The 17,638-nt window shown below is 34.5% G+C and overlaps 1 protein-coding gene across 4 annotated transcripts in view; it reads left to right on the top strand.

Moving 5' to 3' along the window:
* The window catches only part of LOC138075333 (sodium channel protein type 2 subunit alpha), an 85,731-nt gene that overhangs the window by 44,478 nt on the left and 23,615 nt on the right, over nt 1-17,638 (top strand). For all 4 annotated transcript variants that reach the window (XM_068967022.1, XM_068967020.1, XM_068967023.1 and 1 more), the window contains exons 16-17: nt 4,608-5,087; nt 15,152-15,272. In XM_068967022.1, coding sequence (XP_068823123.1) covers nt 4,608-5,087; nt 15,152-15,272 — 601 coding nt within the window. The remainder of the gene's footprint in view (nt 1-4,607; nt 5,088-15,151; nt 15,273-17,638) is intronic.

The following is a 17,638-nucleotide window of genomic DNA, read 5'->3' as shown; positions in this document are numbered from 1 at the left end:
TGAACGAATAACACTGACTCAGTAATCATTTGTTATCATTTCTGTGTAAAATGAACTATGCCCAACACACCTCTACTGAGTCCTGGGGGCCTGGGAACAATGGTAGGATGATATATATGGCACAGTGATAAGACATTTACTCAAACAGGAATAAAAAGAGTAAGTGAAAAAAATGTGAAAGCAAAGTGTTATATGTAAAGTTTACAAGATGGAAACATTGCTTTGCGATGGCGAGGATCATCACAGAAGGCTTTGTCAAAGAGTTCAGACCTGCACATATCTTTAATTGAGATGTGTGAAGAAAGTAGACCATCCCAAGCCAGGAAATAGTGGACCCAGTGGTTGGGGAAGAAAGGACAATAGATTTATTTGAGAGGGATCAGACTCTCATATGTTAAATTTATTATACTAAGTTGCTTGATCAGGCCCCAGCTCAGTGGAATAGAACAAGGTCTATCGTAACCAATATTTTAAAGTCTTCAATTTATAGACTTCATATTCTCTCACATTAAAAGTAACCTCCAATCCCCCAGTCAGTTCACTTCAGTGACTCAGTCGTGTCCGACTGTTTGCACCTCCATGGACTGCAGCACGCCAGGCTTCCCTGTCCATCATCAACTCCCGGGCTTACTCAAACTCATGTCCATCAGGTTGGTGATGCCATCCAACCATCTCATCCTTTGTCATCCCCTTCTCCTCCTGCCTTCAGTCTTTCCCAGCATCAGGATCTTTTCAAATGAGTCAGTTCTTCGCATCGGGTGGCCAAAGTATTGGAGTTTCCGCTTCAGCATCAGTCCTTCCAACGAATATTCAGGACTGATTTCCTTTAGTGTGGACTGATTGGCTCAGTCCCCCAGAGGAGGAGAAAAGGGAAAGGGAAAAAAACCAAAAATTATCATTTATTTCTATTTTTTGCAACATTTCAGTCTTCTCAGTATCCTGTTGTTAACTCTGACCTGTTCTTAGAATAACAAGAAACATGAATAGTGTACAATTCAGAAATGTGAACAGTGGCTTATAACAATACACATTTATTAATTATCTCATAATTTCTGTAGGTCAGAAATTTGGGAACCACTTATCTAGTTCTGGTCCTGGGTTAGTTAAAAGATTTCTATCAAGATGTTGGTGGGGGACAGTTATCTTGACTGAGATTGAAGAAGTGACTGCTAATAAGGCTCACTCTCACGGCTGTTGCTGAGAGGTCCCAGTTCAGCCTTACTGGCTGTTGGTAGAAGGCTTCAGTTTCTCTCCACATGGATCTCGCCATAGAGTTGATTACCTTCGTGACATGGCAGTTGGCTTTTTCTTCCAGAGCACAAGACACAAAGCAAAGGGCAAGGAGAAAGCTCTTTTTATGTTCTAATCTTGAAGTCACATTCTAACACTTCTGCAGTATTCTATCGACTAGTCATTAAAAAGAGCTCACATTTAAGAAAAAGGGATTAGACTTTAACTTTTGAAGGGATGAGTATCAAATAATTTTAAGACCACTACAATTCTAGATAAAACTTGCTTGCTTTCAGAAGATGCAAGAATACATGGAACAGGAAGAAACGATCACAGGGCTACATAGAAGAAAAACAGAGAAAATGTCATTGGTTTGTATTTTAGATTTGGTTTGATTTCATTTATATATCTGACATACATTGGAAGAAGAGAATGGAAGGCAGAGAAAAGAATCCTTTATGACAATAATGAGTGAGAAGACTGGACACAAGCAGTGAAAATTCATAGTGGGGGTAGCAGAAAGTGTTTGAGGCCAGACTGAGTACAGTTTAATTTATGAAAAGGCTGATTATACATTACCAAATTGAATATTTTTTCCTGTAGACAGTTGAACGCTGCAGATGTGTTTTTATCAGGAAAGTGGCAATGAGCAAGTGGAATTTGGGTAGAATTTATGGAGCCAGAAAACACAGTGAATTTAAAGAAACTCAACATAACACATATGATCTTTTGTTTACTGAAATAGGGCACATCTCTCTAACTGTACAAAGGATTCAAGTTGGAAAGAGAATTTCAGGAAGTATTCATACCTATGATGTCATTTATGTTAATTTGGATTGCTACATATACCTAACATGGTATAACAGATAAAATAATAATTTCTATCTATTGTCATATATTTAAATTCTGTACCTTTTTTAAAAAAATTAAAGAATCTCCTTATTTACTATAAGTTAAAAAGTATTCCTCCTTTTGTGATATCTTGTATATTTTTTCTAGAGTAACTAAAGTAGTAATAATACCTGTCTTGTTTATCACTATCAAGGAGGTATGTTCATATCACATTTCCTTAAATAAGATTGACTGACCTGGTGCACTGCTTTTTACAATTCTTCCTTCTCATCCTCACCAAAAAGGTTAATGTCTCCCAAAGACAAGGTGACATAACCTCCTGTAAATACACATAAACTCCCATGTAATGCTCGATTACTTAATCACTGCCTAGCCCACAGACAAGACAGAGGTGGGGCTATAGATTGCCTTTTCCAGGCTATCATCTTGGTTTGCTAACACTATGGCCAGAAATCCTCTTACAGGTTCAAGACAGGTGCTGCAGAAAAAGAATACTTTTTTTTTTTTTAAGATTACCACATCTAGAAGTAGCCACCTCTATCTCTAAGTGGGCCATTAGCACACAAGAGGGATGTGAAAGGGTGTTTTTCTCACCAATTAAAAATCAGGCTAGAAAAGGTATTGATACAGGCAATATGTTTCAATCTTGAATCCCAAATGGAAATTATTATTCCAAGAGAATAATTTGGGGACACATGAAAGAAACAGTCTGACTCAGTGAGCTATTAAGTCTGTCCATGACCATGTGTGAACCAGGAGCCCAGGTTTCAGTTCCTGAGTAAGCTTGTTGAACTGTGTTTCTTTAAATTGCCTTTGGTCACACCCACCACCTTGGTCAGCTGTTACACTGATCAATACCCTTTGGTAATAAAGGAGGTCTAGAAACAGAGATGAGACTGAAAACAAAAAAAGATAAATTGAAAGATAGTATAACAGAGAGTAGGTTGGATCATAGTAACAGTGATATAACAGCTAAACTGTCTCAAGGGTTTACCATGTGCCAGTCGCTTTGTGAGGGCCACATGGATCCCTTAGCTGAATCATTAGAACAGTCTTGTAAGCTTAGCACTGAGAAAATTGACATAAACTTGATTCTTACCCAATGCTTGAATTCTAATATGAAAAGGGAATGGACCATAAGATATAACAGTAAATGACATAATAGATACCTGCTCCAAAGCTTTGAGAGGAACTATAGTTGGATCTCACTCTGGGAAGGTTGACTAATATTTGTCAAGAAAAAGTTCCTAATAGAAAAAGTTCATTAATGAACCTTAATAAATCAAATCTAGAAAAAATTATGGCACCAAAATTCAGTTTTATTAGGGATAAAACCCAAAATGTAGCATTTAATTTTTTCTCTTTCATCTATTTTTATCCAAATAATACATTCAAGGCAAATCACAATAAAATATAACTTTTCTGGTAAATTTCAGATGTGAAGGAGCAGGTCTTGGTATGAATACTAGCAACCATGGTGTAGCATCTGAAAGATGTCAGTATAGACTCACAGAATTATGTGCAGTCCTTGTTGGATCTTATAGGTTTTTTTTACCTTTCTTAACACCATTGGTTAGACTGACTCATAACTGGTTAGACAAAGGAACTCTGAGGCTCATTAACCTATTAGAAAGGTAGGAATCCAGCAAGAATGCAGCATCCTTTTCATTGGAGTTCTACTTAAAACCTTTCCTAGGATTCCTCTTCTGCACTGTTTCCTTTTTATCTTTGGACCCCTTCAGGGCCATATCCTTTTTTGTCATTGTTCTGTCTGTTTCAGTGATCAAGGACTCATATACTTGGTCTTGTGCCCATGAGAGTGCTCTATTTCTTAGTAAATTACCTCTTTTTGAGTGTACATAGCAGATTTATGGTCACTAATCTTTTTGCTAACCCATATCAGTGGGGCCTATTTTTGGAGACTCAAGTTGTTAGAGTAATCAGTGGTCTGTAACCATTTCTTTATACTATTTGCAACTACTGTATAAATCTAGTGGCCATGATTTTCTGAACCAAAAACTTAGATTTTTGATTTAGTGGTAAATATATATATTTTTCTAAATTGATAAGTTATCTAAAGTGCAAGAATATGTACAAACATATAAATAAAATAATACTTAAATATAGTGGAATCATCTTTGGTTCAGGAATAAAAGTATAATAAATTATCAGTGTCCTGGAAAACCCAGGTTACATGGGGAAAATAATTAGCATCCCAAATAAAACTTTTTTTTTCCTTTTTCATTGTATAGTTATCTAGATAGCAAAAATTTTTCATTTGGAAATGAACTTAATATAGAAGCTTTAACAGCAGTGGTTTTAGTAATTTTGCAATGACTAAAATGTAAATAGTGTTAATGTAATATTATTGGCTAGGTATTTTATTTCCAGGATAGTTTATCATAAATTAGGAAGAATATCTATTAGCAAAAAATGAGGTGTAAGAACAACTTTGGAAAATTTGTAGTTCGGAGCAATAGAAATAATGGAATGTTTTGATCACCAGCTTTCCTATTGTGTTTTAGGTTCTGAACCTCTTCCTGGCCTTACTCTTGAGTTCATTCAGTTCTGACAATCTTGCCGCCACTGATGATGATAATGAAATGAATAATCTCCAGATTGCTGTGGGAAGGATGCAGAAAGGAATCGATTTTGTTAAAAGAAAAATACGTGAATTTATTCAGAAAGCCTTTGTTAGAAAGCAGAAAGCTTTAGATGAAATTAAACCTCTTGAAGATCTAAATAACAAAAAAGACAGCTGTATTTCCAACCATACCACTATAGAAATAGGCAAAGACCTCAATTATCTCAAAGATGGCAATGGAACTACCAGTGGCATAGGCAGCAGTGTAGAAAAATATGTCGTGGATGAAAGTGATTACATGTCCTTCATTAACAACCCCAGCCTCACTGTGACTGTACCAATTGCTGTCGGAGAGTCTGACTTTGAAAATTTAAATACTGAAGAATTCAGCAGCGAGTCAGATATGGAAGAAAGCAAAGAGGTAGGAATTTCTACATAAGAAGATATTTTGGTATTATGTTTGCTTTAAACAATCCAGACTTCTAAAAATTATTTTCTTTCTATAAGAAAATAGGAAATACCTATTGATACAATTTCTGTGGCAAAATTGGTGATAGATTAATTGACAATATAAAAGTATATAGCTAAACAAAATATAGTTAACATTCTTTCAAGTAGTCACCATTTTGAGTTGCTGATAATATTCAGGTTAATATGAATTTTTTAAAAGATTTTAAATAATTTTTGATTTGTGAAAAATGCCTCAGTTTATCCACTTTCTTCCTTATAATCTTCCCACAATGTTATTTTATTGCATATACTAGAAGAGTGCTTGGTGAGGGGCAGTTCCAATCCTCATTTTGCTACATTCTTTGCTTTTATGGAATAACATGAAATGTGATTTTATTTAGTTTTCACAGGCATATATTTAATGGAAGTATCATTGGGATCTTGGCTTGATATTTGCTTGTAGTTTCATGTTTCCAGAAGTAAACAGTGTTTTGAAGGAAGTGAAGGTAGTGATGAAGAATCAGGTTGAAAATATTTTTAACCCTACTGAGCACAGTGCATGCTGTCTAAATGTAAAATTCTAAATTTTCCAATTCTTTGATTTACTAGATGAGTATAAATACCAGGATATTTTCTTGGTTTATTTATAGATTACTAAGCACAGAGTTGGGAATAAAGAGAAGGAATTTAAACCCTTAATGTTTGTTTACATAAAAATGAAGCCATAATTCCCAGCAATTAACACTTGCATAAACAAATAAAAATAACAACCAAAAACAAAGATTTATTCTTTGTTGTTGTTTGAATTGATTGGCAAGAAACAGAAAGACCTCTATTATTATTCTCATCCAAAGAATGATGATTTGGGAGAGTTGGACACTGAAGGATGTAATTTAAGTAGTGAAACAGTGTCACAAAAATTAGGGATCAGTTAATAAAATTAAAAGCAAAAATATATTTCTAAAAAAGGAGCCTTAGATTGTTTAATCAGTTTTACTGTATTTATCCTATATAATTATGGAAAAAGATGCTATTTCTGTTTGTTCTTTTCTGTAAGATAGTATTGCTAATTCAGTGATTAGGTGGAAGTAGGTATTAAACATTAACTTCAGAGAAAGTTTAAATACAGTTACTAAAAGTAACATTTAGGTAGCAAGACCATAGGTATTAGTTTCATAAAATAACAATGAGATTCAAGGGGGAATTTAAAAAACCTTATAGCCCAGAGCAAATAATTGCTGTAATTAGTTGAACTCAAATGTACACTAATAAGCTGAATAATATCTTAATATCTAGTTAATTAAATTTGGATAAGTGTGTTTGGCTGGGCTATGCTGAAATGGTGGGGCCTAATTTTTTGTATTATAAATTTCTAGAAACTAAGGGTTAGTCACTCAGTGTCTGACTCTTTGCAACCCCATGGACTTGCCTGCCAGGCTCCTCTGTCCCTGAAATTATCTAGGCAAGAATCCTGTAGTGGGTAGCCATTCCCTTCTCCAGGGGATCTTCCCTACCCAGAGGTGCAACCCAGGTCTCCTACATTGCATGCAGCTTCTTTACCATCTGAGCCATGAGGGAAGCCCAGACACTAAAGTCAGCATTTTACCTAATAGTAAATATCTCCTTAGAGTAAGGGAGGCCAATTTTTATTTTTATGTATGTTTAATTTAGCTCAGCTGGCAAAGAATCCACCTGCAATGGAGGAGACCCCAGTTCAATTTCTGGGTCGGGAAGATCCCCTGGAGAAGGGATAGGCTACCCACTCCAGTATGCTTGGGCTTCCCTGGTGGTTCAGAAGATAAAGAATCCACCTGCTGTGTGGGAGACCTGGATTCAATCCCTTGGTTGGGAAGATCCCCTGGAGGAGGGCATGGCAACCCACTCCAGTAGTCTTGCCTGAAGAATCCCCATGGACAGAGGAGCCTGGTGGGCTACGTCCATGGGGTCGCAGAGTTGGATATGCCTGAGCAACTAGGCACAGCACAGCACATGTTTAACTTATGATGTTAACTAAAAATTAATAGTGAAGAATCAAATGTTGACGTCACCAGTCCATTTAAACCTTTGGCTAAGTTTGAGTATCTTTTGAGGAAGGATAACTTGACATTCACTATTCTTAATTTTCAGAAATTTTAAAACCTCAAACTTCTCCAAAAGAGCATGTATTTTGCCTCATCTCAAACCATTGTGTTTCACATTAGAGAAATATCTAGTAAGGTGGGGCTTATAGTAGGAAAAATCAAAACTCTCTTCTCAGTTTCTCTTGTAAACATTAGACTTTTTCATGTGTTTTCCATTTGAGTTAGGTATTCCAAAATAACACATGTGAAGTCACTACTTCAGAATTGGAGGTAGAGAGCTGATCTGCCAGTTGAAAGTAGAATTATTTTGTTGTTTTAGCTGTGTAGTCCTTTCAATACTTGTGTAGAGATTGCTACTTGTGTTTTAAAATTTATTATTTGGTAAAATTTTCAATTATGGCTTTATGTAAAACTTCTTAAATATAAACTCATAAACAAATAAAGGATTAGAGCAATAGTCTAGGAAGGGCCTATGTTCAAGTTACAATCTTCTGGCATTTTGGTAACTCTATACTAGGAAACAAAAGAGAACTGAAATAAGTATCCAAAAATTACAAGTATTCCCACCTGAGATATCTTTTTAGGGTTCTGCCTTCAAGTTAGTTTTGTCTGGTCATTTTCTTAATTGGTAGGGTTGGATTGTGGTATTAAATATCACATGTGAAGTATTAACAAATGGAATAAGATATTCATAGTAAATGATATTCTTTCTAACTGATATGAAATATTAAAGGAAAAAATGGAGCATGTTTTAATTTTTGTAATGCCTATAATGAATCCCTTCTTATAAGGCAGACTAACCAAATGGACACAGAGGTTATTGAGGTGTTTGAACTAAATCCTCTTCTATTTTACCTTTGCCAAATTTGTGTGATTCTTTGACAGCTTTCTGTAGATTCTCTAGAGTATATCATTTTAAATTCATATGATAATTATATGCTTTAACTCAAGTTACTTCGACCGTATGTAATGTCATTCCTTTCATACTTTTGATTTCCAATGCTTGATTTCTTTTATAGAGTTTTAATAATTTAAGCCATGCTTGAATGATTATTTTTCAAAGTAAAATTTACTAGTGCAATATGGTGACCTTCACTGCTTACCGTTCTTACTTCTCACAGGGGTAAAAGCAAGCTGGAGCCATCAAGAATGCAGCTCTGGTGTTTTTTAACCAGCCAGAGACTCCTGCCACCACTTTTACCCAGGTTACCTAAGCAAATTGTACATGTATAAATATGATTAGTTTCTAAATGAATTTTGACTGGCCTGCATGTTACTCAGCTACATTCCTTGCCCATCCATTGGCAGTAAAATAAAAACATGCACAGCTGCTCTTATGCTGAGTCATAAAGCATGGTCAGGCAAGTCTGGCAACCCTAACTTTTTTAAAACTAAGGTAGCTGCCAATTTTCTTACATAGATTTTTATAGAAATTACATTCAGTGAAAAATAAAAGTGCATGCGTTTATAGATTATTTAATTCCATTTAACATTACAGAGTTTTGAACATGCTAAGGGTCTAAAGGAGAAATATAAGGTACTCTTTGAAAAGCTCTTGCAGAATGCTTTCACTCCTCTGCCCTTTTCTTAAGTAAATGAAGCCCTTATGAGTGTACTTTGTTGGTAATTTGTTGTTCAGTGTCATATTAAATTTTTCTGAAGGGTAATCTGCAAGTTAGAGCAATCCCTTATTCATGTGCACACTTTCTAAGGGATGTTTTAATGTGATAATAATGCAAATGGAATGTTATGTTTTTGCTTCCAGCAACACTGGTACAATTTTTATCTGCTTCATTTCAGAGAAAATGGTATTGCTCTATTTAGCACTTGACCAAGAGTATTTTGCCTTTAGAATACAAGTCTCCTGGAGAATCAGTTGATATTTACCCCTAAAACTCCTGAGAGTAAAAGAAAAGGAAATGAATTTCTTTTGTACACCAAAAAGGAAAGATAGGAAGGAAAGAAGGAAGGAAGAAAAAGAAACAGAAATGTTATAGATGGTATATTCACTCTGAAAAAAGATCTGATATCTACTTTCTTCATTGTATTGGTTTTTTTGTCTCTCTTTTATTTCATCTAGAACTTCTGGGGAACTTTCTCTTAAAGAATATTATTTAAATATATCATGCAACACAAACTCATAGAGAAAGAAAACCAATGTGAACTCTATTCCTTTCATATTTATTAAATAAAGGGACCTACTAGTCATTCAGCTAAGGCAGTGAGTGTAACACCATTCTATAGGCTCCATTTAGCAGAACTTTCATTTCCTGATGTTTAAATCACAGTTTTCTCCTAAAATATGTCAACCAAATTGCTCAACCCAATTTAATTTCTTTCAAGGAATGTTAATTACATGCTTTGTAATTTAGATGCAGCTTCCTCTCCTTCTGCCATTAAAAGCATAAAACAACCCTAACATAAGCACATTTGGCTCTTTGGGTGGAGCAACGATCATGGATTTGGGGGAGCATTTTTTAAATATTTCAGAACAAAATATTAAGTCACTGGCACTTTACATTAATGAAAGATAATGCCCTATATGCTAGAGGAATGAGACCAATATCAGTAATCCTATAAATTAAGACCCCAAATAAAACAGATACCCATATACACAGTAACTAGAAAGAATTGTTTTTTCCTGTTATGCATTAATTCTTCAGAAAAGTATGAAATTTGACTCCTTAAGATAAAGCTTCTTTTTCCTAGTTTCTTAGAGGTAAGATTAGTTTTCTTATTCTCTGAGTTATTATTGTTGTTTAGTTGCTAAGTCATGTACAACTCTTTTGTGACCCCATGGAATGTAGCCCACCAGGCTCTTCTGTCCATGGGATTTCCCAGGCAAGAATACTGGAGTGTGTTGCCATTTCCTTCTCCAGGGGATCTTCCCAACCCAGGGATGGAACCCTAGTCTCCTGCATTGGCAGGCGGATTCTTTACGACTGGGCCACCAGAGAAGCCCTGATAGGGCAGTATGCTGAATTCTAGTACAAGGAATAGGAGAGGAGAGCAGGCTGTGTAGAGAAGGTTTGGATAAGCAGTGGTAGAATGGTTTCAGTAAAACCCATCTATAATTTTATCCTGGAGAATGTATAAATCTTCAAGGGAAAGTTTTCCAGTGGGATAGTGATTAAAAGATTTTTAAAAAGCTCTAAATAGCCTTAATGTAAGCAAAAAAAAATTGACCAAACATGAGTCTTTGGGACTTAAGGGTTATTTTTGCCATCCCAAGAAAGATTTAAAACTTTGCTATTTATGGATTATAGAATTTTGTAACATGTCTGTTATAAAGACAAAAGTGATTATCTGAATAATGTAATATGATGATAATAACAGTTTTGAATTTGCTTTTCCTTACTAAGAATAATAATTCCTTTCTATTATTAATGTGTCACTTTGGGCTATCCCATAGGAACCATAACCATCACTTTCATTACTTTGATATTAAGATTTTTCACATAAAATAATGTAGAATTCCTTAAGTACAGACTAGAACTAGGATCCACATGGATCAAAGAATTGTCATTCTTGGTGACCAAAATAGATGTGGAATACTTGATTTAATCTATATTTTAATTATCTCCCTTTAAAAAAAAATCCCAATTTCTTTTATTGACTAGGATTAGCACATACCTTTTGTCCAAATTATATACTTTATTTATTGATTATATTTTCTTAAAAATATCTTAACTTCATAATAAAAAAAAGTGTATCTTTGAAAAACTTCATAGAAAATGATGTTTTCTGTCCCTTTTCTGTGTTATGTTTTAAAAAATGCTTCTACTATCTGAGAGAAGGACTATGAGTTTGGCAGATGTCTGATAATAATTTGTCAATGATGTGGAAAGTAAAAGTTGGAAGTGTAGTGTTTAAAAATAAGAAATAAAATATTGTATCTTGATATTTATTTATTAGATCATTAAGCAAAATACAATTCTGCCCTGCTTAACTCCTATGGTTATGATGACCCAGCACTTTGAGGAACCTGGCAGACTTTCAGTAGTAAGAACCCTGTAATATGAAATTTTCACTCAAATAAAAAAAGTTCAGCTAATATTTCATCTGAAAATAAATGATTGCCAATGCCAGGCATAGCAAATAATTCTCTATGTGTGTTTAATTTCTTGACTATCCTGACATTGGGGGATATCCATATTTAAGGTTTGAGTAGGGAAGGGCTGTACTAACAGTATCATTCAGTTCACTTGTCTTCCAATAAATAAGCATAGATTATAAGGGAACCTAAACATCTAAATTTTACCAAAGCAAAGAAGAATTGGTTTTATTTCTAACTGGTTAATTTTTTGCTCTCTTACTCATGTGGCATTTTGCCATAAATGATGCCTACATTGGAAAATTTATAGAGAAGCTTTATCTGAAAGTTATTCTTTTAAGTACATAAGTACTAATAATTCCATATAAATGATGTACATTTGACAGTCTGGTGAATTTGTACTGTAGTTAGAATTAATCATGATTATGACCTTATCTGAAGCTGAAAAGTTTTATATTCTTAATTTGACTCATTTGGATTTTATAGACTCTTTATGCCTTTTAACTGTTTTAGTTAACACATTTTATAATATTATGATATTTGCCTCATGTGATTTTAAGAAATTCATTGAATTGATGTTGTCAGGAAAGGTTTTATAAATCAGAATTTTTTGCCTGCATCTCAAGATTGTTATTTAAAGTGAGCTTTTTAATGAAATGTCCCAGTGTATATTTAGCTTTATATTAATACATATAAGAATATGACTATGACAAACTAATACTAAGTTCATGGTCATGACACCCGGGAATCAACAGTATCCCAAGCACTATCTTGAACTGACAATGTTTACTTACACATCACATCTACTAAATGTTTTAAATTTGATAAAGATTGGCTTAACTCATGAATCATCAAATACTTTTCTAGGGAATCCTAACAAAGTGGGATACAGAAGACCTTGAATCCAGCTACTAACTTCAGTATGCCTTTTGACAAGATAATGAAAGCCACATTTCTTTCTCTAACTAGACACTGGATTGGTTGATGTTGAGGATTACTGTGTACCCTAGCTTTTTAATTTGTAGACCAAGTAAAGGTATTCAAGTAATACATGTAACAGGTAGCTCCTATGCTATTCCACTTGAGGAGGAAGATGGAGAAGGGTAAGATTTCCTTGGGAGAGACTCCATTCACTGCTGGGATTGTAGATCCATGTACATAGAGTAGAAAGAGGAAAAACATTGTCAAAACGAGTTAGTGTTAGTTTGCCTGACTCTAGAATTAAAGTACAGTTTATTTTTTTAATAGCTTATTTTATAGTTTCATCTTAGGTTTGATTAATTGGAAGCCTGATGTTTAGACAGCACTTCTGGTTCTAAAGGTCATTGGTCATTACTTACGCAAGTTAGAATCTGGAAGAGATTTGTGTTTCTCTGTACTAATGTGAGAATGTTAGGTGTATTCCCTTGAATATGAACGTAAAAGATAGGAGGTGTTAGAAGTAGTTAGTAGAAGAATAAAAGAGTTCCTGAATTGGGCATTCATTCATTTATTCAATGAACATCTATTAAGCACAAACATTAGTGATAGTTCCTAGGGATACAGAGATGGCAAAGCATGATCTTTGCTTCGGAGAGTTAAGTCTGATGAGATATATATTCTAGAAACACAAAACTTTTATGTTGCACCTTTAAAAAATAATCTGACCTCTAACTATACAAATATCTGACTTCAATTAGAAAGATATCTATTAATTCAGTGTCGGTACTAAGACACCACACTAAATGAAAGGTATTGTAGTTGATGTTACAGAGATCATCTGAAACTTTTGAATATTTTAAACCAAGATTCCATGGAATGTTGTCTGGTGACTTCTGCTAGTCACTATCAAGGACTAGCCTTCCTTCTGTTATGAAGAAGCTCATTCATTCATTCATTTTTAATTTTTTAAATTAATTTTAATTGGAAAATAATTACAATATTGTGATGATTTTTGCCATATATCAACATGAGTCGGCCACTGGTATGCCTTTTTCCTACTATCCTGAACCTCCCTCCCACCTTCTCTGAAGAATATTTAGAGAGTACCTGAGCTATATATACCTGGCACTGCTGAAAGTTCTGATGCAGCCATTCACCAGTATGGAGCGCCCTGAGAATGGATCATCAAGGAAATTCTCTAGGGAATCCTGGCAAAGTGGGGTACAGCAAACCTAGAATCATCCCCTAATGCCTAACCAACCCATAATTAAAGTGTGATCCTTTTTCCTAGTGTTTTCCATTTCTTGTTTGGGCTGTTTATAGTTAGATTAGATATAACTAAGCTTCACTTATTCTGATTATCTATGTCATGTTTCAATATCCAGTAAATAATATGATCAATATTTCAGGTCCCAAATACTGCAACATCTTCATGTAAATAAGATTAATAGGATAATTTAGCTATAAAGGATAGGAAATTAGAAAAAGTCATGTAATATTTCATCTAAGAATACTGTATATTCAAATTATAAAAACAAAGATATTATAATTGAGTATCTGTTCAGTGTTGTGATATAATTGGTAGTTAGAAAAGAAATCAATAAACTTCAAGTGCCTTTTAGTATGTAATCCTTAATTTTAAATGGTTTGGTTGAATTTAAAAATAATCCTGAACTAGTTATAATGGAGGAGACATATGATATTTATGCTTCTATCAGTGGTATTGTTAAATTACACACAAAAGTATTTTCTGTTATATCTATAGTGTGTATAAATATTTTTACTTTATCAGCACCATTATGCCAAGGAAATATTTTATATAAAGAAATTATTTTCAGAAAATAAAGGAACCAGCTTCTTAGGGAAGTCCATAGAATCCTTAGCCCAAATATAAATAAAGTGTTTCTAGTACTGAATACAACATCTATTTTAGAATGGGTTCAACATACTTCAATGTGCATTATACCATGTGCTTACCTCATCCCCTTTATAAAGTAGCTCCTATCAGCTCAGCCATTTCCTAATGTTATACACTAATAGTAATAACATTGTAACAGGTCCGAGAATGCTGTGGCCCAAACTACTTTGATTCCATGTGGCACTCATACCTGGTCCTGTGTCGTTCCTGCAGCATTTTAAGACCGGGTTAAAGACTGGATCCCTTCATTTATGCTGATCCCATGAACGACCTGACTTGGCTAAAGTTTGTTGCATTTCAAGATTTAAAACAACCTCTTTCTATTATATTTTTCTTTCGGTGGTATTTGATTTAACTTAAAGGAAAACAAAACAACAACCAAAGATTCATTTCTGCCTTTATTAACTGGAGAGGTAAGAGTGCCAGAGTAACAAGTAGTTTCCAAATGCACAATGAAACACAGGAGTGCATTGGCCAAAGAGAATGCAAACAATCAGCTCTTGCTATAAAGCTAACAATGTGCTGCTCTTTTCAGAATTAGAAAATTAGAGAATATGTTTAATAACAACCAGTGGTATATGTTTTCATGTCAATGAAAAGTGGATAAATTTAGACTTTGCTATTTATGTGCGTTTGATCAAATCTTTTCTGCATTTGACATGAAAATACACTTGTGCAGCTTCTGTTGGTTGGGTCACAATTTTAGAATAAAACCAACTAAACTGCTTCAGAAAAGCAGGATCACAGCCTACCATACGACTCTGGCAGCTTATGTAAGCTCTGCATGATTGTATTTCAGAATCTCTCTATATACAGGAGCTTAATCAAAGATTATTTAAGTTGTTAGCACCACATTTTTAAAGGAAAAAAAATACTGTGGTGCTGTATCTAATCTTGTGACCCCCCACCTCTACCAAAGCGGACTGGCATTATGTCTAAGATATTCTTAAATTACAGATCAAGGAAATGAATACAGAAGACTTAAGGGCACACCTTTGGAATTTTTATATTATAGATTAAAGAAACTATTTTAAAAGCTTTTCTGTGGAATTGATTTTCAGAAGCTAAATGCAACTAGTTCCTCTGAAGGCAGCACAGTTGATATAGGAGCTCCCGCTGAGGGGGAACAACCTGAAGCTGAGCCTGAAGAATCTCTGGAGCCTGAAGCCTGTTTTACGGAAGGTGAGAAGCATAGCGTGTACGCTCTTAGACCTCTCTGATCTAGCCATCTCTTCCCTCCCTCCCTGGTTCGTTCTAATCCTCTATAGGTATCCAGCAACTGTACATTTATGTGTTTGTTGGTTGCTTTTTCTATGTCAAATCATAAATGATTCTTGAAAAATGAAGATTTAATTTATGGCATCAGATCCAGTTTTCTATTTTTGTGAATCCCGTTCTACTCTAAGAAATGCTGCTAACTATCTGGGTTTTTTGGTGGCCTTGTTGAATCTTTGATAGGCAAGAAAACCAATCATACATATATCTCTCTACCTTTAAAAAATAAAAGAAAAAAATTTAAGTTGAAGGAGTAATTTATTGTTTGCTGTTTTGTCAGGTTATAATGGTATGAATTGATTAATTTACATTTAAAACTGTCCATGAACACTTTGCCATTTGATACTGGAACACATTCTTAAATAAATGTGGTTATATTATTAAAAAGGAACTGTCCATGAATAACAATTACCTGTATCTGTCAAGGTCAAATATATATTATTAGTTCTGAATGATACTAGATAATCAATAATGAAATATCAAAATATACTGAGTGATACAGTATGGGGCACCATGCCACTGGAGTAATACTAACAGGATTTTGTGAAGAAAGCTAGAATTATGTTATTTGAGGTGTGGATCAGTTATCTCTGGAACAATAATGTGTATCAAACCACTCAAAACTTATCATATAACAAAAAATGTATCTTTGCTCACAAGCCCATGGCTGGCAAGATGATTTTGGTGATCCTGGTTGGGATTAGTCATAGGGCTGAGGTCTTAGATGAGACAACTGCCTGACTCAGCTCCATCCACACACTGGCCCAGGCTTGTTCTCATGGTGAAAGCAAAGGAGTGAGAGAGGAAGCCTAAATGCTAAGCACTTGTCAATCCTCCACTTACATCAGGTTTTCTCAGTTTTGTTCACCAAAGCAAAAGTGCCAATCCAGATTCAATGTGGGAGTGTACTACAAACAAAGAGGCATAAAATATTAGTGCAATAGCACAGACCATGACAAATCTCTATTGTAGGTACAGAACTGTTTCTCTAAAACCCTAGGAATCACTTCATCCTTAACTCATTTTTTGGCTAATATCTATTTAATAATTCACCCTATGTCTTAGCCCCTAATTCAATATCATATAATAAATGCTTAAACAAAAGTTTATTTTAATAATGATCGTAGTAATGCTATTTAATTGCAACTAATTCTAGAAGTGTTCCCTTCATTTTCATTTCATTTAAGAACATTAAAGCTGTTTAATTTGAACTTTAAGCTAATTTTTAAAATATGTGATTATGCAAGTGTCAAAATTGATGTCAATAGATTTAAGAGTTTTGCAGATGAGTAGGTTGCACACACCTATTGCTTTTGGACTTGAATGCATTAGAGAAAACAAATATTTATGTATTCATTGTCAATTTTTAAATTATTTCAGAGGAAGAGATATTTTTTCAGCATGTTATGAGGGAAGCCACTTTTTTCCACTCTTTCCTCCAAAATTCTGCACATATTTCAGTGAAGTTAGTTGATTTTGAAAAAAATTATGACTTTACAAAACATTCAAGAGGTTAGATATACCACAAAAATAATTTATGTAGCATTAGTTGTTATTCTTTCCTAGACAATTAGCTTATTTTTAGGGTCACAATATATTAATAATAATATTTATGGTAATATCAACATTTGTTTTTTGTGAAGTTAAAAAACATTTCAGTATGAAGCACAACCAACCATAGCATTATAGAACACAATAATAAAAAATACTTAGACACCCACCAACCAATGAGAAGGCAATGGCACCCCACTCCAGTACTCTTGCCTGGAAAATCCCATGGATGGAGGCAGCTGGTAGGCTGCGGTCCGTGGGGTCGCTAAGGGTCGAACACGACTGAGCAACTTCACTTTCACTTTTCACTTTGCTGCATTGGAGAAGGAAATGGCAACCCACTCAAGTGTTTTTGCCTGGAGAATCCCAAGGACTGGGGAGCCTGGTGGGCTCCCGTCTATGGTGTCGCACAGAGTCAGACACAACTGAAGCAACTTAGCAGCAGCAGCAGCACCACCAACCAACTTTAACAGTTTGAATATTTTTGTTGTATTTGCTTCAGGCTTTTTGTTTAAGAATAAATCAGATACAGATTTGACCCCTTTTGTACCCTTTCCTTATTTGTTCCTTTGCTTCCCTCTCAGAAGTGAACCAGTGTCCCAAATTCGGCATTTTTCCTTCCCACTAACATTGGTCTTTTTATATTAAACAGTATTTTTTCATCTCATATCCTCTTTAGGAGAAAAAAAAAACTAATTTCAGTTCCATCTAGTTCATTACAA

The sequence above is a fragment of the Capricornis sumatraensis genome, chromosome 3, assembly GCF_032405125.1.
Source record: "Capricornis sumatraensis isolate serow.1 chromosome 3, serow.2, whole genome shotgun sequence".
NCBI lineage: Eukaryota > Metazoa > Chordata > Mammalia > Artiodactyla > Bovidae > Capricornis > Capricornis sumatraensis.
Note: the sequence above shows the minus strand (reverse complement) of the source record. Positions and strands in the feature narration are given on the sequence as shown.